We start from the raw sequence: 25,559 nt of genomic DNA on the forward strand, positions 1-25,559 counted from the left end.
CATTTTACACCTCTCTTCAGCCTATTCTGCTTGCAGGTGCAACTTGTAGCCAAGTAACAGGAACACAAAAGATCTGAGATTCCAGAAGCTGAAAACCCACACGCCCAGATTCAAGTTATAAAATTGATACTCTCAAAAGAATGTTTAAAAATTGTTTCACAACTTGTGGGTAAATTTGCAGCATTGAGCATACGCAGAGTTCGGTTTGCGTAAATGAGGTTGGTTTAAATACGATTGGTTGGTGTGTTGTACAAATCCAGGCAACGGGGTTATTTCAGTAAACCATCAGGGGTACACACGCTGTGCAAATATAGCCAAGGAAAGATGAGCCCAGGAATTAAAGGGGGGGAAGCTTTGGCAGAGAGCAACTTCTTCCTATTCATTCACCTTTTTACGCGGCAGAGAATTAGGCGCGATGAAACCACGGCGCCCATTAAGATTACGAAATAAATTGTTTTATACAGCATTGCCTAATCTAGCTCCGGGCGCAGTAGCGCTATCCATATCGATTTTTTCCACCCTGAACAGCAGCAGCCCTGGCGGACGGGATAATGGATCTTTAAAGTGCAACGGCGCCCAAAGCGCTTTTCGGAATCGGAGAGAAAGGAATCGGAGAGAAAGGAGCGGTATCGGCCCCCTTTCCACAAAGCCACGCCCTCTATTCACTCGCATCGTTCTCGCTCTTTCGCAGCCAAACGACAATAAGACGCCTGAGGCCGGCCGAGCAAGAGCAGGTGGGCGATGGCTGTTAGCCACGCCCTTTCCCCGGCCCCCTCCCCGCCTCCCTCAGCTTCCCTGAATTAATTCAACCTCAATCCAGCCCCTTTCCTCCCTCGTGTCGCCCATCAGAGGCGGGGCCGGCGCCTGCGCATTGAGTCCGAGAGGCCGGGAGGTTGCGGGCGGGTGGAGGAATGCGCGTTACAGTTAAATAGTGGATACAGCGCCGCAGAAGCGGCGCTTTCTGGGGACCGGATGAAGGACAGGGACTGAGTGAAGCGGGAGGAGCTGCGGCCGGAGGGGAGCGCTCGGGCCGGGTCGCAGCCGCAGTGCTTGAGGAGAGACCGAGGCAGCCAGTGGAGGCAACAGACGGCGGGGCTCCATGGCGCGGCGTGGGTTCCTGAGTGGCCGCGGTGTCGCCAGCTCCACTGCCACAGCTGTGCGCGGCGCTCGGTCCCCCTGAGGAGCGCTCCCTTCGCTTCCCCCCTGACGAGGAAAAAGGCTTCTCTCGCCCCATCGGGGTCCTCGGGTTGGACCGAAGAGAGAAGGGGACCCACCGGGGCCTCACTCGTCGTTCGCTTCCCTCCCACACGGGCGGGCGTGCCGGGGGCTGGAGTAGGCGGCGGCAGCGGCGGCGGCGTTCCTGCCTCTATGATGAAATTCAAGCCAAACCAGACGCGGACCTACGACCGGGAGGGTTTCAAGAAGCGGGCGGCATGCTTGTGCTTCCGCAGCGAGAGGGAGGATGAGGTGAGAGCTGGGCTCTGGAAGGCTGCGGCGTATGGCGGGTGGCCTGGAGGAGGACGAAAGAAGTCGGGGATACCGCCTGCCCGCCCTCCCGCGGCTCTCTCTTCCTCAGTCGGGGCTGCCGCGCCCAGACCCGCTCGCCCTTTCCTTCCTTCCCTCCTTTCGCCTCCGGCCATCGGTCCATTCGGCTCCTTTGTGTGCGGGTGTCTGCCGGAAGGCTTTGCCTTGTCGCCCCCTTGCGAGCCCCGTCTGTCCCTGCCCGGCTCCTTCGCCGGCGTGGCTGACGGGGAGCCAAGATGTGGTTGCCTGCGAAAGGACCCTTTCCGAGACCAACAACCCAAGCCGCGGCTGTTGGAGCGCAGGGGCTGCCGGTGGGTGGGCGTAGGCAGAAGCAGCTCTCCGCGGGCAGCGCTTGCTAGGGGACCCGGGGGTGGGGGGAGAAGCTGCAGCGAGGGCTGGGGAGGGGAGAGCTGTGCGAAGGGTCCACGTGTGTGAGCGATTGCTGCAGGTTAACTCCCCCCCTCCCCGTGGGTGAGGTCAGAACCAATGTGCTTTCAGCACTGTTGCTAGCCGGCCTGATCTGGCTGTCTCCGAAAACGGCAAGGGCCGAGTTCAGCGACCTCTTTAGAGTCGGCCGATCAAGTTGCTTTCGAGACTGACCGGCCACCGCCGGTTTTTTTGCAGAAAGGCCCCCTTTCCTCCTCCCCTGACTTCTCAAGCAGACAGGTAGGCGGCGGTAGTTCCTATTTATGCAACCGTAATCTATGAAATTTGCTCCTGGCGATTTCCCTGCCCCGTTTTTTGACGTTGTGTGATGTGTTCCGAATGGCGGTATAAAACCTGTAATTACCTGAGCAAAGATTTTCTATTTCCAATGGAAGAAAATAAGTGTAACTCTGTGGAGATCTTGGTGATCTCTGAATTTGGTTGCTCCTTTGCTCGCACATTTTTCATTACCCAGTTAGGTAACATCAATACCAATCTGCAAGCAAGCAACCAAAGCTCAAAGAGCATCAAGAATCCCACTGTATCCTAGAAAAATTAAACCAGGTAGTTCAAAGATAAGAAATTGATTTGAAGCATGATTACATATATGAAGTGCGTAAATAAGTATCTGGGTTAAAATCTATGGATAGATCTGTTTTCATATATACATAAGTACTAGTTGAAAAAGAAAAATGCATAATGCTGTGTAATTTTACTGCACTTTGAAAAGCTGTATTTTGCTTCAAAAGTACAAACATGCGCAAAATTGTTTTGACTACTCGTTTGATATACCATAACTGGTTGCAGAAATATGGATGACCATTAGATGGCTCCAAAAAGTCAGGTTTTTCCATGTCACTTTGATATAATCTACTGGATGTCAGGATTTTTTCCATTCCAGAGGTGGTAACGATTCTTGCTAATATATCAAACCACTAAAAAGGTTTTAGTAGTTCCAAAGAACTACTACCATCACTGACATAAACAAGGTATTGTTGGAATTAATAACTGAAGGAACTTTTTTAAAATCCCTAAAATCTCAATATTTGATTAATAGTTGAATTCTTGTTTTTTGAAGTGAATGTATATTTTAAAAATTCAGCTCCTCCCATTATAACTTTTAGCCATCACTTCTCGGGTTTATTCAAAGTGACATAAAGATCTACTGAGGATACATTTAAATACAAGCTGGTATATTGTGTGTCCCTTTTTAAATCTAAGCTACGTATAAGAAACAATTTCAGATAATTGTCTAGCAACATTTTGAGTCTGCTATTTCTTTACAGCACATGAATAAATATTTTCTCTACATCATAGTAGCAAGTGTTAGTTGAAATTTTAAGTTGAGGGAAGAAAAGAGATACTATTTCTGTATAATATAGCAGTCACATAGTATTTTTATATAAGCTATAAGAAAATCTACAAAAGCAGGACTAATTGTATCAACTTTAATTATATCAACTTACTATAATTTCATAATAACAGTAGCACTTAGACTTATATACCGCTTCACAGTGCTTTACAGCCATCTCTAAGCGATTTACAGAGTCAGCATATAATGCACTTTCTTAGCCCTCCAGTACTATTATATCTTACTGATGAAAAACTTTATATTACTAGACTTTAGTTGCACAAAATAGCAAGAATTTAAATTATGACTATAGGTATATAGCTTTTCTTGTATGTTTTTCCTCCACCAATCTTATAGCATGTTAATGTTAGTGATGGTAGTTATAATGTATCTATTCAGGACCATTTGAATATATTTCCTAACATACTAATATAGCTTTTATTAAAAAGTAGATTTTAAAATTTACATTTACAATACATTGAAGAAATTCAGTTGCACTATTTGTGAAATGGCCGTGGGGATTGCTTATTTAGAGATATATTTACATAAACAATTATTGCTGGAGTCTTGAATCTAAAAGAGACTTGGGTACATTAGATTTTTTTGATATTTTACCAAACCATCTACTGAAGATGATCATGAAATCCTTTTCATATTATATTTTGAATATTTAGAACTCTGCCATCCAAAAATAATAGACACAGGCCTTCTTATAAAAATATTTTATTGGGTTGCCTAAGGAACTCAATATGTTCTTAATTAAAATCTTGTGTAATTTAGTCTGCAGTGTGGCTGTACTACCTATTCAATTGAACATGCTACATCACAAAATGTCAGCATTATCCTTCCCCCCCCCCCCAAGAATGAGTGGAACTTGCATCAAAATATTCCTACAACCTAAAAATTAAGAATGGCTGCAGCTACTTGTATTTCATTTGTAGGTATGTCCATGAAACCCACAAAAAGTTGATGGATAGAGTTCATCTGTGGAGCCATTGAAGAAGATAGGACTAAAATAGTAGATAATAGAATCTAGCATACCTGTATTGTCTTGACAATATGAACTTGCACAGTTAAGCTTCACAATCTTAAAACTGTAGAGGGAGCTGCTGCTGTATTAAAAGTGAACTACTCAGCAAGTTTGGTGTATAAGCTTCAACAATTTACTTTCAAGGGAAAAAAACACCATAACTATAAGGCATACCTTACCACTAACTAGTTTTACTTTTCTGAGTATTTTGGCAGACTGACTTCATAAAATTTAGAGAAAGAAACAAGGGACCAAGTATTTAGTAAAGATAAAGATCTGGGGATAAGGAAATATTCTATTCTATTTTCAGGAATGTAGCAAAAAATCTAATGTCTAATGTTAACACTAGAATAAGTTTAGTAATTCTTAAGCAATTCACTTCCCTTTTTAAAAGGATGTTCTATGTCAGAAAGCTTCATAAAACTGATTATTAAATTCATGCCAAATCTTGTGTTTTCCTTTTTCATTTCTGCAAAATAAGTCTAAATAGTCATAATGAAAACAAAAAAATTATAGGTGCTAAAAAATATAAATCAAACTGCTTTGTTATAAAAGACAAATTACAAAAATTTGAATCCTTTTTAAGTAACTGTTTCATTTTGATTTTCTAAATAGCAGTTGTAGCATGACAGTATTATGCCTGTTTGTTGTAAGAAACTCCTTGTGGTTTTCATTTAACTTCTGCAGAACTTCCCAGTAATATAAAACAGGGGTCTCCAACCTTGGCAACTTTGACTTTGACTTGAAGTTGAAGTCCACAAGTCTTAAAGTTGCTAAGGTTGGAGACCCCTGATGTAGAGGATTATTTCTGAATCTCCCAACAGGATTGAAATATATACTGGTATTTTATATAGTAAGGGTATTCTTGTTGACAAGTGTGCTTTCTCACAATATGAAAATCCCTGTTGTATTGCCCTTATCCATATTGTAGGATATCTTTGTATAGAGATGCACTTCTTACATTTTAAATTTAACTTTTATGGCTAGAAACCATGTTATGACAAATCAGCTTATTTTATGATACTTTGATATCGTTTAGATTAAATTATAATTCTTTTCATGAAATGGTATGAGTTTCTGTAACAGTGGAAAAAAACCTTGCCTCTTGTGAACACTCTGGATTGATTTATCAATATACCTGAGCTTTGTCTGACCTATCTGGAATGTTGTCATTTTTCTCCTAATACATGGGCATCTTTTTGTTTCAATGTGATTTTGCCAAGTAATAACATAATACTATGCTAAGCCACATTGTTTTCCTGTGCCTTTCATGCTTGGGTTGAAATAAGAAATACTTTAGTAGTTGATGCATGGAACTGGAAATAGTTGCAATAGTTGTGGGCTTAAAAACGTGGATTGACTATGGTTATTTTGTCTAGGCTGCAAATGTGTAGATTATTTTTTTTCATCTTTACTTTGATATGTATAAATCCTATAAAGGATTTAGATGATCAGTAATAATAAAATGAGAATATTATGTTTGGAGGTTGTACTGTATAGCCTGTACTATATAGCCCTCATATATTATGTTTGGAGGTTGTGCTATATAGCCCTATAGCCAAAGGAACCATTTTTATCAGATTCTGTGGAATGCTAAAACTTTGTTTTGGATTTCTAGAGTTAATTGAAATAAGCTTGTTTAATATTGCATTCATTTCAGAATCTAAAGATAGTATATGTTCTCATAGAAGTTCATGCATTGCACAAAAACACAAAGATACCACATTATGGTTTATTCATAGCATGTGATTCTAGTCTGTAATATTTGCTTCATGTCTAATCTATTATAACATGGGAGCATGATGAGAAAAGATAATATTTCAAATGAAAAATGTTTGAGAACAAAAAAATTGAATGCTTAGACATTTCCCTTTCCCACAGAGATAGCATGTCCAGTACTGTGGACTGAACATAGCTTCTTTTGTGTTTTACAGTGCTGTGATTTCTCCCTCAAACTTTGAAAAGTAGTGTGCAAATAATTTGCTGTGGAAGAGCAACAAATGAGTGACTTGAATCCAGGGTTGTGGTGATTATTCGCTCTTAGAAGAATCTTTAGTTTGCTGAGGAGTAAAATTTTGACAAAAGTTTTCATTAGACTTGACTCCAGTGGGACTGTGAGTAACTTTTTAATATTACATATGCACACTGTGCTTTGTTCCCAACCAGACATTTAAATATGAAGATTATAAAAAAGATTATAAGTAACCATCAATTTGCTTAAATGTGTTCCAAGATATTCATTCAAATAGAATTAATCCTACATACATGTGGAATCAATTCAAATGCCACTTTTGCTTGTAGTTTTAACACACCCAGTTTTATGTAGTTCTTAGATAGCCAAAGCATCTTTTTAAAGACATATAAATACACTGTATTCAAACTATTTTGATTAAAAGTATAATTCTAAGCAAAAAACCTCCTGTCCTATTTGGCATAACAAGATAATTATATTCCATATTACAGGTAGTTATCATTATAGCATGTTTGCATTAGCCAAACCCTACCTGGGGTGTTCTGAATATTCATTTTAAGAAATATTTTTAAAAACTGGAATAAATTCAGGAAAGAAAGGAAAACATGAATAATAAAGGCCTGGTAATACTATTTTACAAGGAAAGACTATGAAAATGGAGTACATTTTTTCCTGAGAAAAGAAAACTTCAACAGTATATTCAAGTGAATACAAGCCAAGATATGTAATAGGGTACCTTATCGATGCTTTTTCTTCACAATAAAACAGCTCAGTTCAGTTCAGAAATAGAACCAGTTCTCAAAGAAAGAGAGAAATAGAACCAGTTCTCAAAGAAAGAGGAATTCTCCTATATTAGTTCAAGGGAAGCTGGATAGCCATTTATTGTATATGCTTTAAATTGGGTTTCTGCACTGAGCAGAAAAAAGTCTCAGTGGTTTAAAAGGTTCCTTTCAGTTCTTATTTTATAAGAATTTCATGATAAATTAATGTTTTGACTTTAAGGCTACTTATGTTTTGAAACTGATTTTGACTATAGGAGTGCAAATTACGTTTATATAAAAATCTTAATAAAAATAATTTCTTTCACTGCTTACATTTTTCCATTACACTACAGGCAGTTACTGAAAGTGCCATGTTTTGATAGTTCATGGATTTGAATCTTATATAATAGTACAAACTTGTACTTTCAAGCTTCAGGCAAGCCAAACAATGAATCCTTCCTTGTATTAGTAATTGGGATCTCTGATCACAGGCTGAACAATATAAATGCTGAATGAAACATTTTCATTAAACTGGATTATTTCATCCGGAAAAATAATCAGATTCATTATTGTTGGTGGTCACTCATATGAATACAAAAACATGTTTTCCTTCATTTGAAAAAAAAAGTTTCATATGATGAAAATACATGTTTTTGGATATAACTATAAAAATGCTGTTGGATGGGAGAACATAATGTGTCTAAAATTGAAGAAATAGGACAGTAGAAGTCTAAAAACTGTAAAGTACCTGACTGTGATCACAGTATCTAAATGTGATGAGTGCCCTTCATAAACACTAAAATTTATAAACATGAAGAAAATATACTGTGAACAAATTAACCAATTTATTCTAAAATCATGCTCAGTATCTTTCTAAAAGCTACTTCATTTTACTAGGAAAAATGTTTAATTTGTGCTGCTATTTGAGAAGAAACAGAAAATAAATCATACATTGATTTAAAAAAAAATCCAGTACAAACCATGTACAGTACATGGTTGAATTCATTTACATTAGTTGATACTTGATACCTTTATTTCCCATTGGTCTTATGCAAGATGTATCTAATAATAGTTTAAATATTTTGCATGAATACAATTTGTTGTTAAGGTGGGTTAGTGTTGTTAAGAGAATATAATATAAGAATAGTAACTTGTGAGAAGAAGGAACTTACAATTTGGCAGAAAAGATATTATTAATGGTGCAAACCAATTTTCTACAGCCTAGTATCATGAAATTATTGAAGTGGCAATTCCTAGAATTCTCTATCAATGTGGTTAGAGAATTTAGACATATGTCCTGGTACATTAGGAAAGAGTCAAATTGACATAGGCAAGAGAGTACATTTGGAATAATGAATTTTCTGTGGCTTGATATCCTGTGTAAACATGTAAATAATTGAATTCTTAGAGTTTATATTTCTTTATAGGTCTGTTAATTTAAAATTATGTGTTCTTTTGTCTAGATATTATTTTATGCTGCTTTGATCTTACAAAAACTCACCATCAGATTTTAAATTTAAAACATCAGGTTTAGAAACATTTTCCTGATTTAATAAATTATGATCATCTGACCACAGCTTTCTTTCTAAAGATAGAATCATCCTCTTGGTTGTAAGTACAGTGAAGAAAATTTACCCTCTGCCCTTCTTACAGCTGTGTGGATGGATTGTTAATGCTTTTCTACACTGTGTAGCAGCCCCATGACCCTAATATTAAAGAGAAGCTGGAGCAGTTGGTGACTTGCTTTAATTGCATATAAAATGCAAATTTAGAATCATGGAATTACAAGGAACATTCTAATCCAGCTTTCTGACCAAGGCATAGATCTTCAATACATATGCCCTTTGTTTGAAAATCTCCAGTGATAGAGAACCCATTGCTTAGGATTTCCTCTGATATTTGAAATTAACACAGATATGTTTCCCTTAGTTCTTGGGAATTGGATGAGTAGGATTTAGTAATTTTAGAACTTTTGATTCACTAGCTTTGATATCCCTGCAGACTATACAATGTAAGTTTGGAATGCTGTATTAACAATAGTTTTACTACTTATGTTCACAAAGTGGAGTTAAGGGACAACTGACACTGCTCAATAGTGCTCCATAGATTTCTCTGTAAGAACTGATCACTTCTTTGCTGTGTTTATTTCACACTTTGTAGTGTGAATCAATAGTGGGCTTCAATTTAGGTTGCAACCGGTTTGCTTGTGCGCACACGTTGCTCCTGTGTGTGCATGACGCTTCTGCCCGATCCAGGGCAAACTGGTAGCAATCCACCACTGGTGTGAATAATGAAAATATTGGAAAGCAGTATATAGTGAAGTAACCCCCAAATACTAGGATATATCATTCTAACTCTTGCTTGAGTATAGGACTTTGTTTTGTTTTGGAAAACATCATATTTGAGTTTTTAAAAATCTGAATTCATAATTCATAGTTTAGGAACTATGATACTGTTCCCTAATTTAAATGGGAATAATACCAAGAAATGTATCTGTTTAGTTATATTTAATGAATTAGAGTTGGAAATAAATATACAAGCTTATAGTGTGCTTATTGCGGTGCACTTATATGAAATGCTACTTTTAAACATCCAAAGTTTACATAATTGCATAATCTCACAGTTAGACTAACATTGACTGATATCAAAATCTTACTTGTAGTGAAAAGAGGAGTATGCTCCTCTTTGTATTAAAAGCAAGAAAGGCTTAAGTGTCCATATTATACCTGTCAATTGTCTCTTTAAAGAAACTACCCTTTTTTCTTGGCTTATGCAGTGTAGCTACTTAAGCTTATAAAAATATGAATATGAGTTAAGGAGTGCTAACAGCATACTTCTGCCTATTCCAAGGCACTTTATCATACCCTATTGGCACTTCCTTAACTCAAATTGTATGAGAGGGAGATGCTCTACTGTGCAAGCCCAGGAAAGAATACAAGTTATTTTTAAAGAAGTCTTCATTAGGTTGTACAGACCCTGCCCAAATTGAAGTATGATTTAAAGCTTCATTACAAAACACAGCATATCCCTAATTGAATATTTGTACTGATTTTCTGTCTAGTTCCATAGGTTCAGAATGAACCAAATACCGTATATACTCGAGTATAAGCCGAGTTTTTCAGCACGTTTTTTGTGCTGAAAAACGTCCTTATATAGAAATATCGGCTATACTCGAGTTTGTTTTTCTTTTTTCACATTATACGGATGGTGCAAACTTGTGGCTTTTGCATTAGCTGGGAAGCCCTGCCAGTGCAGTGAGAGGCGGGCGGGGAGCCGCCAGCCTTCTCGGCTGAGGGAGGGAGGCTTTCCCTGACCGGTAGCTGCCTCATTTCCCTCCCTCGGCTTATACTCGAGTCCCCAGTTTACCCCAGTTTTTTGGGGTAAAATTGGGGACCTCAGCTTATACTCGGATCGGCTTATATTCGAGTATATACGGTAATTTTTTAAGGTGGTCAGTGACAAGAATGTTCATGACCATGATGATATTCAGTCCACAAGAAATAGTCAAGTCCAGCCCATAGATTGAAGACCTGAGTCTAACAAGGTGGTGTGAAATATGAGATCAGAGTGTATAGTAAAGGAGTCTAGGCAAACTAGTTCAAGATATCCCGTACTAAATTAATCTGGTGTAATTTTCAATAACTTGGCTAATTTACAGCATGATTACTTTTGCTCTGGACAACTGAGCTCTAATGTTCCTTCAATTTTCTAGCTCTCAAGGAAAAAACTGTTTAAGAAACCAGGATTTATAATCAAACGTTCTGGGGTTTTGTCTTGTTTTTTGGGCACATTTGTGGGCTTGCTTTAGGATCAGAAATTTGAATGGAAGAGCTGCAAAAGGTTAAAAACTATCCAAGCTCCATTCTAGCATTTAAGTTTCAAAGCAGCAGAAGTTCATATGTTGTCTCATTTTCTAGTATCTTCTAATAAAAATGTTCTAATTTGACAATGAGAATGTTAGGCTTAATTCAAATTGTTGGTTGTAACCATTAAAGCCTTCAGATGTTGAAAATTATACCTGACTACCAAAGGGACTGCCTATCTCATTATTAAGATACACTCTACTCTGTTTGAGGAGGCTATCATTGCAAGACTTACTTATTGCCAAGTGGGGGAATTTCTTCATCATTGTTTCTAAAGTGGGATATAAGGAGTTACAATTAGTTTTTGCTAGGTTTTTTTTCAAGAAGTATCGAAACATGTCTCTTTAGCTTGGCCTTTAAATTACTTTCTTTGCTTTATTATTTTCTGACAGTATTATTTATTGCATGCTACTTGGTCTCTTAAGAAAAAGGTGACATAAATATATTAATTACAGTGATTTTATTCATAGGTGCTATTAGTAAGCAGTAGCCGGTACCCAGATCAGTGGATTGTTCCAGGTGGAGGAATGGAACCTGAAGAAGAACCAGGTGGTGCTGCTGTCAGAGAAGTCTATGAAGAGGTAAAACGATTCAAAGTTCTCAATTTGAAATAATTTGTGGCTCTTTTTTTCAGAATCTTTACTACTAATTCATTCCTTCTGGTATATAAGGTAGACATGACTCATACTTCACAACATCATAATCTAGAGAGAATCATTCTTATATTCCTTTTTCAGCCCATAAGTGTGCTAAAATGGGTTACATGCTAGACTCATCTGAATGAAAATACTACTGTGCTACTAAATGTATAATATTCTTTTATGATAGTGACAGTGGATTTTGCAAGATGTAGAAATCAAAATGATGTTCTTAAGAATAAGATTCTTATCGAGTATTTTCTTGAAGAACAAAACTGGTTACTAGTTAAGTGTGCTACATTTCTCAAACTTTCATCTGCCTTATTATTTACATTTTCCTTGCATGTAAATCTTATGAAAATAACTAACTAGGAACCTTTGTTGGAAAGTTCTATGCCTAAATTTATTTATTTATTTTTATTAAAATTTGTCAAACAAAAATGAGAACAAGAATAAAAGAATAAAAATACAATGACAGGAACGTGCATAAGTGTATACCTCCTCTACTGACCACTTAAGTATGATGTAAGGTCCACGGAAGTCAATTTGTGACTGAAACTGTGAAAAATTGTAATTGAACTGAACCTAACTGCTAGAACTGCAAAATGGGGTGGTTTTCCTCCCCAAAATTACAACCCTCTTAGAAATTATATTGTAGGAATACAAGGATTGTCTATAAATATTTTTGTTCTAAAAAGTCTTGTTTCATTTCTTGCAGGCTGGAGTAAAAGGAAAACTTGGCAGATTGTTGGGAATATTTGAGGTGAGCCTTTTTAAAAAAATTGGGAATATATTCTAAAAAAGTAATGTGTAGTTGTACTTCTTGGGGCAGAAGGAAACATCTAAAATTACTTGAGTGAAGAATTGATAATGTAAGTTGTTGGACGTCTTAATCAGATTTAGCAATGGAACAATATTATAATACAAAAGTGAGAAGATATTTATTCTATGGGATATTACCTTTTCCAGTTTTCAATTATGTTATTTTTGAAATTCATTCAGGCTGAAATCATTACTACTTTGGATGAAGTAGACATAGCTATTAGAAAACTTGCACAGCAGTCCAAGGTTGTCTGTGCTTCTATGCATCCATGGCTGCTTTGCTGGCAGTCTCAGTGGACACATCTGGTATAGACACACATGCACAAAAGAGGACATTTTTCAAAGCAGAATATAGTTGCTTTAAATCTTCATGGAAAGGGATTTTTGAATAACTTTGCTGTGAAAAGCTTATACAACAGAGATAATTAACTTTTGTCCAATTCCTGGACATAGCATGTTCTGTTAAATCCCATTAATCACTTGGCAAATTCAATAAAATCCAGTAGATAAAGCAGAACCATATTTGTAGCATTTATATTTCTGTTTCCAAACATACAAGCAAAACTAATATTATTTCTAATTTTGCAGATTCATTCTAGATTTTTATAATATTTATACATTTTGCTTTTTTCTAGTTTGTTACCTGTTTCTATAATTACTGTTAACCATTAATACCAATTTTATTGATTATATTTTGTTATACATACTGTATGTACATTTTCATCACTTTATTACCTTTGGGATTGGGGTGAACAGTATTATGCAAAGGGCAGATGTGGAGGAAGACATAGTAAGCCAAATAAATGGAAGATCAGATATAAAAGAAAAGGATAATAATTAAATCTAGATTGCGCTTATATCATTCATCTCTCCAGATGTTTTTATCTTTACAAATTATTTTTGTTTCTATACCCATACAATGTTTTATACACTTATTTTTTGTTCTTTAAACATCTGAGTTCTTTTCTGAAGATCTCATTAACTCCATACAACCATGACTTTCTCAGTCCCCTTCTTCTCAATTCCTTCACCCTTGGTTATAGATTTCTTTGGCCTTCACTTCTCAAACATTCCATCTGTATGATCAAACTACAAGAAGTCCTCGACTTACAACAGTCCCTTTAGTGACCATTCAAACTCACAATGGCACTGAAAAATGTGAGATGACTATTTCTCAAACTATGACCTTTGCTGCATCCTCATGATCATGTGATCAAAATTCAGGTGCTTGGCTATGGGGAAGACAGATGCACTTAACTACCGGGCTACTAACTTATCAACTGCAGTGATTAACTTAACAATTGTGGCAAAGAAATGGGGTAAAATGGGGTAAAATTCACTTAACTAAATTTAAATTTAAATTAAATTCACTTAAATTTGGCAGAAATTTGGGTTCAATTATGGTTGTAAATCATATTTCTTTCATTCTGGTCTCACACACTTTTATATTCAGAGCATTGATTTTGCATCTTCTCATTTTTGACCCTATATTTTCCTTGTTACTATACATATTGCTTAAGTATTTCATTTTCATAGTATTCAACTTTTATGTTTCTTTAGCTACACTCAGTTTTCACTTCCCAATAACAAAGTGGACAAAAATATCCTATTATATACACCAGTTTTGCTACTGCCAATAAAAAATTCTATTCTATTCTATTATTTTGACAAATATTCATTCCTTGTATCAAATCCCATAATATTCAATACCTTTCTACTAACATTTATGTTAAATGCTGTATTCATGTCTCCAATCAATACAGTTCTAACATCACAAACATTTTATTGATTTATTAAAGTGTCAAGTTCTCATCACACATCCATGTTTTACTCCCTGCTATGCCTATTTATTTTATTATATCCTAATGTTTGTACAGTTCCTGTTACCTTTTCAAGAACAAATATATGAATGTACATCATACGCCTAATATAAAGTTTCAGTACTCTGGTCCAATTTTGTTTATTCTCCCCTCTTTTACCCTTTTAGCCAGAATTCTGTGAGGCACACTTGACAAACTAAATTTACTGTAGTTTTATTTGTTACTTTTCTTTTTGGAAGAATTCTTTTTCATTATACAATTATGAGGCATAGGTGTATTTTTCACAACCTCATAAACAAGTAACATAGCTATTCTATAAGCAAAAAGCATACATATTTTAATTTTTTTATATTACACTATATTTGCAACCTACAATATTTAGACATTCTCACAATGTTTGACATACTTTTCATAATCATTTTCTGAACATTAACATTTACAGCTTTTATTCCCATTCCATTATCACTACCATTTCCTATATACAGTTGTGGCCAAAATGGTGGAAACCTTTTGGGAAAAGTATATTTTTGAGGTTTGATGGCTAATAACACCACTTTTTTTGGAGTAGTACCATAAAATTATATATCAGTGGAAAAATAATTTAATCAAGAATATAAAGCAACAAAGTTTGTTCAATTATCTGTATTCTATGAAAAGGTATAGCCAAATAACTAGAAAAAGGAAGCACAACTTGCTTATGTAAATATCAGGTAACTTTCCTTCATCTGATTGTAGCCAATGAGCATGTGTGTTTAGAGAGCGAATCAGATGTCATCTTGTTTTGGCAATGAGCCAATCAGATCACAGTAGGATTCAGTTATTGATGTCATGTATTGAAGCTGAGAGGAGGACATTTGTCAGTGTGTTATGTGATCGCTATCAAGTTGGTTGGGTTTTTTTGTGTTCTTTCATTTAGTGAGCTTGTAAAATGTAATAAAATTAAAGTAATGGTGCAAAGAGTTGACTGGTCGCCCAGAAAGCGATGTAAAATAGTATTATTAAGTGAACAAGGCTACAGTTATAAAGAAATTAGAAGAAAAATTGGTGGAAACTTAACCAAATGTGGCATTTCTAAGTTTTTGAAGAGGTATAAGGAGACTCAGTCACTACAAAACCACACTGGTAAAGGCAGGAAAAGGTGCACAACAGCAAGTGATGATAGAAGAATTAAGAGACTGTGCCTATGTGACAGAAGAAAATCATCTGGGTGTATACAAGATGAAATGGCGCAATGCAATGTGAAGTTGAGTGCAAGGACTGTTAGGTGCAGACTGCAGGAATTTGACCTAAAATCTAGAATTCCACAAAAAAAGCCACTTTTATCTCTCAAACAAAGCTTGGAAAGACTAAACTGGGCCCATGTTACCTGGACAGAGAAACAATGGAACAGTGTTATTTGGAGTGATGAGACCAAGATCTCCCTGTTTGGTAGTGAAGGCATAAATACATAAGAAGAATTGGAGAAGATTTGCATCCTGATTGCATTACATGTACCATGAAACACCTAGTCAGTATTATGATCTAGGGTTGTATGACATCAAAAGGTGTGGGCAGAATTTGTGTAATTAATGGGAATGTAAATGCCCAAAAATACATTAATGAAATACTTGAGCCCAAACTGAAGCCTTCTGCACATGATCTTTTCCAAGACAATGAAGCATTTATATTTCAACAGGATTCAGCTCCATGTCATGTTGCTGCTGTGTGGAAAAAGTGGTTTCAAGATAATCATATTCCACTGCTGGAATGGCCTGGGAATAGCCCAGACCTTAACCCAATTGAAAATCTATGGAGCCGACTAAAGAAACTTTTTAGTCAGAAGCAACCCAGCAATAAACCCCAATTAATAGAAGCAATCATTCAATCTTAGTTTCACTTATAATAGCCGCAAAACTAAAAGACTTGGTTCACTCCATGGGAAGACGGTATAAGGCCGTAATTCATGCTAAAGGTTACCCAACTAAATATTAATTGACATGTTTATAATTTTTGTATATCTCGTTTTTTCTACGTTTCACTTTTCTTCTTTATAATTGCTATTCTAATAGCAAATGCTTCATAAAAGTTATTGCATTAAATTCTTGATTAAATTATCATTCCATTGATATATAATTTTATGGTACTACTCCCCCCCAAAAAAGTGGTGCTATTAGCCATCAAACCTCAAAAATCTTTGCCCAAAAGGTTTCCACAGTTTTGGCCACTATTGTATATAAAATTCATTTCAATATTTATCAGTTCCTTTGTATCTTAACATTTCATCGCTCTTATTTTTATCGATTTGTTTTCTCTATACAGGACACATTTTCTCTTTCAGTAGTCATTCTTTCACTTTAGCTTTTTTTCATTTCTTTCCATATTTATTTTTTCTCCAAATAAGTCTATCACATTCAGAATTTTCCCTGAGCAAACATTTACCCCAAAAATCCTCATTCTCTTTCGTTGTAGGGCCTCTAAATGGCCCATTTAGTTTTGTCTTCTTATCCACACACTTAAATCATCTAATTAAACAGTCCACACCACCCTATAAATTAACTCAGAACATTATATAATTTCCTCAGAATGATACACAGAACTAATCATTGTTATTCCATTATGACTGCTCACTGGGCTTTAACTTATCACCAACCTGTGGATTTCTGTTTTTGTATATACATCTGATAATCTATATAACATCTCACAATGACCCTCTCATTCAGGACAGCTATGCCATCACTTTCCAGCGTACACTCATCAACTCTGTTCTATACAGACGGGTCAGTATCATTCAGGCTTCTTCTTCCCATTTCTTGTAGTCTCATAAACATTCAACCTACCTAATTTTTTTTTCATTTATTAATTCATGCTGTTTAACATTTCTCATGCTTGCAGTCACAGTCTTCTATGGCTTTCATCAAAGGGGTCCATAAATACTATAGTACATATAGATTAGGCCTGTGTTTAATCATACTGGTGCAACATGTACCCCTCATTATTAAAATTAAAAACATCACATAGCTTTGGCACTTTTTGGTAATACACAACAAGTTCAGCTCCAATTCAGTTGTACTCCAAGCATCCTCATACTGTTCTAATGAAAACTTCGATTCCTAATCATATCAGTTGCGTACCCAACAGAGAGGGTACGCAACTTGGGCGTTCTCCTGGATGGACGGCTGTCGTTTGAAGATCATTTGGCGGCCGTCTCCAGGAGAGCCTTTTACCAGGTCCGCCTGGTCCGCCAGTTGCGTCCCTTTCTGGACCGGGATGCCTTATGCATGGTCACTCATGCTCTCGTCACTTCCCGCCTGAATTATTGCAATGCTCTCTACATGGGGCTACCCCTGAAGTGCACTCGGAGACTCCAGTTAGTCCAGAATGCAGCTGCGCGGGTGATCGAGGGAGCTCCTCGTTGCTCCCGGATAACACCGCTCCTGCGCAGTCTGCTTTGGCTACCTGTGGTCTTTCGGGTGCGCTTCAAGGTTTTGATACCACCTTCAAAGCGCTCCATGGCTTAGGGCCTGGGTACTTACGGGACCGCCTGCTGTTACCTTATGCCTCCCATCGACCCGTACGCTCTCACAGAGAGGGTCTCCTCAGGGTGCCGTCCGCCAAGCAATGTCGGCTGGCGGCCCCCAGGGGAAGGGTCTTCTCTGTTGGAGCACCTACTCTCTGGAACGACCTTCCCCCCGGTTTGTGCCAAATATCTGACCTTCGGACCTTTCGCCGGGAATTAAAAACTCACTTATTTATTCAAGCGGGACTGGACTGATTTTTTAAATTTTTAATTTTTAATCCTTTGTAATTTTATATGGGGTATTTTAGGTTAGGTCAATCTGACGGTTTTAATTCGGCCACTATTGAATAGGTATTTTAAATTGATATTTTAACTTTGTATACTTGCTGTTTTTATCTTTGGCTGTACACCGCCCTGAGTCCTTCGGGAGAAGGGCGGTATAAAAATTTAAATAAATAAATAAATAAATAAAATCAAAACCTGCATCCTACCAGCTATAAGCTCCATATTGTAGCTATACTGATACAAATTCAAAATAATGTTGCCTTTTTGGAATTATGCTAATTCATGAATGTCAGTCACCTTGAGTATTGTTTTATCATGGAAAAATAGGATGTAAGTAATGTTAATATATCTCTGATATCGCAAATGTAAATTAAACATATTTCTGTTATCTTTTTTCATACTAAAGCAGAATCAAGACCGGAAGCATAGGACTTACGTTTATGTTCTCACAGTGACTGAAATTCTGGAAGACTGGGAAGATTCAGTAAATATAGGCAAGACTTTTTCTACCTTATATATGCTAACTTTTTAAAACAAAATGAGTGTTTTTAGAATGTTATATTTAGGAATGTTATTTTTAGGAAAAGTTCATTCAAGTTGTGATACTATAAGTTATAAACATAATTTGTGTGTGTGTGGTATACAAGTGTGTTACTGACAAGGTTGCAAATAAGCAACCTAAACCATACAAAGCCCAAATGGTTAGTTTTCCATAGTATGTCTGTTTATAACTCCAAATGTTAAAGATCCTTATTCATTAAGATGCTAAGATATACATAAACATTTCATATAGAGATGAAGATTTTGCCAGCTTGCAAGTAATAACCTTGTTTCTCACATTTATAGGCTTTTCTTACATATATTAAAATTTTAAATTGTAAAATAAAAAATACTTAAATAAAAATTATTTTAAAAGTATAGCAAAATAGCGTAAAAACGTTATTTGTAAAACTTTTTTACAAGTTGTCTAGGTTTATAGACAAACAATAAATTGACCAAATTTCCTGATGCTAGTAAGTTGTTTAAAAGGGGCATTATGTAGTACTCTGAAGGGTTTTTCCAAATGTAGTGAATGGATTTCACCTAGATACATGTGCTGACTTGCAAAAGATGAGCATAAAAATTCACTAGAATATTCAGAAAAAATAGAACTTTGAAAGAGGTTTAGAAAAATTCAATGAGAAAAGTGTGCATGTGTTTTGACAGAAGATCAAAGAAAAAGACTTGGAAACAAACTGATCAAATTTTCTTAAGAGTTTTGTAGATTTTATCATTTTTTCATGCTTTTTCTTTTATTGTTGATGATGATACATTTAACAGCTGTGTGTGTGTGTGTGTGTGTGTGTGTGTGAGTGTGAGAGAGAGAGAGAGAGAGAAAAAGTATAAGTAAAATATATGTTTCTTCTAGGAGTTTCTTACCAGAATCTGGCCATATGGTTAGGATTTAGCAAATACCACAGGTATCCTCAAGAAAGACAAGCTACTTAGTGACCATTCAAAGTTACAACCAACATCCAAAACTACTTACAACCTTGTTTCAAAGTTAAGGGCTTCGGTGCCTCTACGTCCTTTGCCCTTATGACAGATCATGGGGATGCTGTAGTGCTCCCCTGCCTCTCTTGTAGAAGCAGCTGCCATTTTCAGCACCTCAACAATTCCTTGTAGAAATAGCAGCTGCTTTCAGAGCTTTCTGCCCCATCAGCTGGCCAGTAGGAGTCTGAATACCTTTTGCAAGGTTTTAGGAAGCCAACTTCTGTGTGCACAAGCTGCAGCTTCAGGATGAACTTCTCAAAACCTTTCCCTTGGTTTAACTTCCTCATCCCCCAGAAAGCCACAGTTCTTCAATAAAAAACAAAAAACAAAAGCTGGGAGGGAGCACTTATTGATCTTTCTTCCCCTCTCCCCCCATTCCCCCACCAATTATGTGCAAAATTAAACTCCCTGCCTCTGCTCTCCAATCTCCTATCCCTTTTAAAAACCTTACCTTGACTCAAGGGTGAAGAATAGAGGAACAGAAGCAAGCAAGGAAAAATCTTTGCAACTTTTTCCCTTGAACTGAAAAAGTTTAGCCAATTAGAGACTTGTGCAACAAAATGGAGGATGCAGTCTTTGCGAGCTTTAGCTGTTCACCTGTGGAACCCATCTAGGACTTAAAGGCTAGACTGTATACTGTCTCTTACAGGCAGACAATCAACTAAAACTTGTAAAGGCCCAACATCCCCTATTTTGTTGCACAAACCTGTAATCAGCTACACTTTTGGATATGAATTTGTCAGTGGCCAGCTGATGGGGCATAAAGCTGCAAAGGCTAGGGAACTGGTTCTTTTTTTGCCCCAGAAAGGCAGAGCATCTTGACAGGAGGAAGGGCAGAGGCAGAATTAGGAAAGACAAGTGTGTCCAGCATTGTTTCCCATCATTTCTCCTTGGCAAGATGGCTATGCAGCAGGCTAGCATATAAGGCCCCAAGACTTGGGCAGTGGAGCATGGAGTATCTCCGGATGGTGGAGACTTTCAGAGGCCTGAGGCAAGTGGGCCTGTACTTTACTAGGCCTCCCAGGATCTCCCCCACCCCTTAACTTCACTTAAAGATCCGTGCATTTGTTTAACACTTAACAAAGGCACTGGGGAGAGAGGGATAGCTAGTTACTGAGGGACTTCATTTAACATTGGCCAAATCTCTGACCCAAATGGGCAGGCTCCATTATGCTGTAACTTGAGGACTACCTATACTGTTTGCCAGTCATTCGGCAAACAGCTCTGCCTTTCACTGTTGTCTTAGTTAATTTATTAAAGTACATTAGCCATTCAGAACATCACTTGGGAATAAAAGGACAAAAGACAGAAATAAAAAAATCATTAAATAGACGTTTTCCCTCAATATCGGAACTAATTATCTGTTAAATCTAAATGCAGGAAAATTAATTATAAACATACTATTAAAATATAGAATTCAGTCATTTCATGAGTATCAGCAAGTTTTAAAAGAGACTAAATAGGATTGGCTGATCAATGGCTATGGATCTTGAAGCCTGAATCATATAGAATATGTACCTGTTACAGAATATGGAAAGGGCTAGCTATCTCACAAGCAGATTTGATAATTTTTTGAAGGCTTTTTTTTTTTGGCCATCATTGAAGTAGTCCTCAATTTACAACCACAATTGAGCCCAAAATTTCTGTTGCTACGTAACACATTTAAATGAATTTTGCCCCATTTTACGATCTTCGCAAAGCTAAGTGAATCGTTGCAGTTCTTAAGTTAGTAACACAGTTGTTAAGTGAATTTGGCTTCCCCATTGACTTTGCTTATTAGGAATCACAAAAAGTAATCACATAACCCTAGGGCACTGCATTGGTCATATATATGAGTCAGTTGCCAAGCGTATGAATTTTGATCATGATTATGGGGAGTTGCAACAATCTTTAAGTGTGAAAAACAGTCAAAACTTTTTTCAATGTCAAAACTGGTCACTAAATAAATTGTTGCAAGCCGAGGATTATCTGTATTAGATTATGTTACCTTGTCTTGGCCTGTATTTTAAGAATAGATCTGAAATTTCTGGAATGTTTATATGTAACATTGTTAAATAATGAAATCAAGGAACTTTCAGAAGTTTGTTTACTTAATGAATTTCTATACCACCCATCTCACCTAAATGGTATAGTATTAGTGAAGTTTCAAACAAGCTGAACCTTAAAATACTATATTTCTATCTTCACAGGAAGGAAGAGAGAATGGTTTAAAATTGAGGATGCAATCAAGGTCCTTCAGTGTCACAAGCCTGTACATGCAGAGTATTTGGAAAAATTGAAACTTGGGTGTCCATCTACCAATGGAAATCCTGTAGTTTCTTCCCACCCTGATAATAGTTCTCTCTATGTTACTTCGGCACAAACCTCTGGGCTACCATCTACTATAAGATAAATTTTGAGTTACTTTTTTCATGTTCTTCCATCACAAGTGGAGATGTATTAGTGATCCTGTGCTGTGTGTATTGTAATCAAAATCTTGAGTCCATGAATACTTTACGTTCAGTCTTACTTCTTTTCTCTTTTAGCAGTGTATTTTGGCAAATCAAAGCCATACAGGGATTTTTAAAGATGCCTTAAATGGTCCTTTTTCATTTTAAAATATAGTACCTAATTTAAACAGTGAATTTGAAACTTGACATTTGACTTAATTCAGTTTCTAAAACTTTCTCAAATAATTATATTGCTTTATCCCATTCATTGTTGTTTCCCAAGATCAAAATTAAATTAGTTGGAGGAGTTAAGGCAATGAAACCAACGAAGTGCCTTCAGTGTTAAGCTTCCTCCTTTAAAATGATTCATAGAAAAACCAGAGCATATTGATGTTCTTTTAACTTTATCATTTCTTCATATTGCTCTTGTTAAAGATTTTGGCCGAATAGGCAGATATCACAAAATGCCAAAAAAATTTCACTTTTGCTACTTATTGCCAAAGTTAGTATTCACTTTCTTTGCAGTTCCAGCAGGTTTAATTCATTACTGGAGACCATTCCAACTTTTTTCAGTCTTTTTATACATTATGTGAATCATATTATTTGGAAGATAACTGTTTGGGGAGCTAAAGGGGGGCAAGGTCATATCAGAACACTGAAATGTTTTCATATCTGCCACTAAGACGTACATGTTTTTTCTCTAAACAATAACAAGTTGTAATTTCACAATTTTTTTAAAAAAGCATCTATACTAAATTTCCATTTTTCTGTAAAGACTGAGTTTTGGTTGAGGTAAACGACCACTTCTGTTGTAAAAATTTCTCTTTTCTCATTCTATCTATGTAACATACATTCACTGTAAATAATTCAACAGATGTAAAGTGTAAAGTGGAAAGTAAATGTAATGTAAATACTATTGTTCAGCCATTTAGGTTGCCACCTCTGACTTTCATGTCTTAATAGTGACATAACAAGCAGGAATTTCAATTGTTAAATTTCTTTAATATACCTTCAGATTTTTCTGTTTTTTTATTACGCAGCTGTTAAAGGGACAACAGTTATGCCTAAAACAGGTGGGGACTATACACTAATGTAATGCTGCTATGAAATAACCACTTACTGTTGCAATTTTTTTTAAGTGTCATAATTTTTCCTCTAGAAAGATGGAAATAATAATGTGCCATATGGATGAATTTAAATAAGGAACATCTGTAAATATAAGAACAGTTGTGAGCTTTCATTTAAGAAGAACCTAATAGTAGTAATAGAGGATTGATATGAAGTTCTACCATAAGAACCTTGAAATTTTAGTAGCTTAGATGATGGTGGGAATCATAGGGCACAATCAGTTTCAAAGAGCCCTATGTAAAGTCAAAATGAGAATGCAGACTTAATACAGAAACCTTGTGTTAACTGGAATGGGAATGTGATTAGTTATAAGTAATGTACAATCCTAAATTGGCTGTTCAGGCCCACGTTTCTATTTATTATTCAATAGTTTGACCATATGGTTGTAAAAGTGAGAAAATGTCTCACATTATCATAATGATGAACAGAACAGTAAGCCAAGACTGTAATTCTTAACAGCTTCATCTCAACATTTTTGGAATATAATCTAAGCTAACAAAAATCGCACATTAGTAATGCATGGTTATTTTGCTTTTCATCATTATATACTATGTAAAAATGTACAGTTTATGCTAACTAAATCAAAGGTGAGTGCTTATAAATACTTCAGGCTGCCGTGCCACATAGTTACACTGATGTACAGATCTTTTTAGCCTATGCAATTTAAAATAATTACATCCTCCTCAGATTTCTGATATCTCTCTTGCAACATGATACACAGGATAAGAAATATCCATCGTTCAATTTCTTGAATTTACAAGTTCATTGAATAAAGTTAAATATTCTTTAATTCTATAATTTGCAGGCTGTGCAGTGCTTTGAAATTGGTTTAGGAAAAATAATGGCTGACAGACAAGTGTTCAGCTTGTGTTCCAAAGCACCTCTTCTAAACTGAATCCAAAGAAACCCTTAGCTGTACTGTACTAATTTGCAGGTATATGCAAGGCAATAGGTGTGTCAGATATAATAGGAAAGACCTCTTGCAAGATAAAATCTTTTATAATTACTAAAAAGAATATGGTTTTCTGTAAATTGTCAAAGTATTGAAATATTCTTGTAAAATTAGGATGTAGATCAAAACTTGCTCTTCAGTGACATGCATTTGGTCTCTCAGAGGAATGGAAATTGATTTGGATTTTCATGTACAAAAGTTCGTTATAGAGAACAAGTAGTTAGGAACATACCTTATAAGCAGTGTACGAGGCAACAAGAAACAAAATTAAAATCTCATGTTTACTGCAAGCTACCAAAGCTATTAAAATGTTTGAAACAATTGTTCAATGTGCTCCTGAAAGTGTACATACACAAAGAGAAAACACCACAATTCAAGTTGTAAACGTTTTGAGCTGAGCATGGCTATCTTTTAAAGACTGATGTAAGAATTTTGAATTTTTATATCTGAAAGAAACCTCAAATAAAAAATAAACACTTCCTGAAGACTGCTGTTCCTTTTTACAAAGTTTAGTGTCATGATTAAGCAATGCTTCACCAGATCTAAAACCCACAAATATACTGCCACAACAGAAGCAGATTCAATTAAGCTGGCTGGCTCTATGTATTCATATTAAGTTCTAATCAAATTCTCATCTACCGGAAGTGCTTCTCATTTTCAACTTTGTAGAGGAAGAGCCAATTTGGTCTATTCATGCAAAATATCAGGTACTTGGTAACCACTTTTTCAGTGATTGGCAGGTTATAAGAGGAATAAGGGTTCATGACCTGCACTTCATCTCATCAAGTGCCCTTAGAAGGAGGAGAATAATCTTTGTAGTTATGTAATACGTTGAAAACATTTTTCGCTTTGTCCTTTAGAATGATGCCGTTGTTTGCACTTGCTTTAAAATGTGTCCATCTCTGTCATTTTCTTGTACAGAGTTGGAAAATTTACTACCAGACCAGATACCAAAAACACTGTTATTGCCATTTTAGCTAAAAAACCCATCTATGCTTCTAGTACCAAAGCACATTAATATTCTGTATTGCTTATAGAACATCCAAGGCTCTATCTACAGCACTTGGAATTTGATCAAATATAGAGGAAGATTGATCTGGAGAGCTATGCTGATTAATAATCTACAGGGGCAATGAGGCAATGTTTGGAATTTGATTCAAAAGAAGCATTTGGCAATCTGCACTCAGACAAAAGGGCATAGGAGCTTAAACAAACATGTCGCCCTCATATCAGCACAAAGGGGGAGACCCATTCAAATCTGCCTCATGTTGCTGATTTCTCTCATTGTGGATTTTCAGTATTTATCCAGTTTGCTTCTTCTCACTCCCATCACAAAATGCAGGAGGAAGTATACAAATTAAAATCACTATGCAACAGCAACAGCCTTACCCAATTTGCTCTGGTCAGTTATCAGGAATGTTTCCCTCAACCTCTGGGCTTGTAAGGAAAAGAGAGAAGGCAAGTTATTTGAGAACTTAGCTATTTCGGTGAATTTGGATTTCCCTTGATTTTTTACCTTTTCTCTGGAA

General features: G+C 36.3%; 1 protein-coding gene across 4 annotated transcripts; it reads left to right on the top strand.

Moving 5' to 3' along the window:
* The first annotated feature begins 871 nt into the window (after nt 1-871).
* Nucleotides 872-24,509, top strand: NUDT4 (nudix hydrolase 4). Of its 4 annotated transcripts, XM_058190478.1 has the most exons (6): nt 880-1,467; nt 6,266-6,445; nt 11,398-11,508; nt 12,284-12,328; nt 18,395-18,482; nt 21,711-24,509. In XM_058190478.1, the coding sequence occupies exons 3-6, from the start codon at nt 11,455-11,457 to the stop codon at nt 21,911-21,913; spliced, it is 390 nt and encodes a 129-aa protein (XP_058046461.1). In that variant the 5' UTR covers nt 880-1,467; nt 6,266-6,445; nt 11,398-11,454; the 3' UTR covers nt 21,914-24,509. The 4 variants fall into 4 exon arrangements, with proteins under 4 accessions (XP_058046462.1, XP_058046461.1, XP_058046460.1 ...); XM_058190477.1 differs by lacking the exon at nt 6,266-6,445 and having other exon boundaries at nt 18,398-18,482; XM_058190476.1 differs by lacking the exon at nt 6,266-6,445 and having other exon boundaries at nt 881-1,467.
* Nucleotides 24,510-25,559: the final 1,050 nt, after the last annotated feature.

This window comes from Ahaetulla prasina, chromosome 7 (genome assembly GCF_028640845.1).
Source record: "Ahaetulla prasina isolate Xishuangbanna chromosome 7, ASM2864084v1, whole genome shotgun sequence".
Taxonomy (NCBI): Eukaryota; Metazoa; Chordata; class Lepidosauria; order Squamata; family Colubridae; genus Ahaetulla; species Ahaetulla prasina.

Excerpts from the sequence above, each read along its gene's own strand:
- NUDT4 (XM_058190476.1), top strand. The coding sequence starts at position 1,369 with ATGATGAAATTCAAGCCAAACCAGACGCGGACCTACGACCGGGAGGGT. Across the intron at positions 1,468-11,397 it reads GCAGCGAGAGGGAGGATGAG|GTGCTATTAGTAAGCAGTAG; the intron begins GTGAGAGCTGGG and ends TTTTATTCATAG. Across the intron at positions 18,483-21,710 it reads GGAAGATTCAGTAAATATAG|GAAGGAAGAGAGAATGGTTT; the intron begins GCAAGACTTTTT and ends CTATCTTCACAG.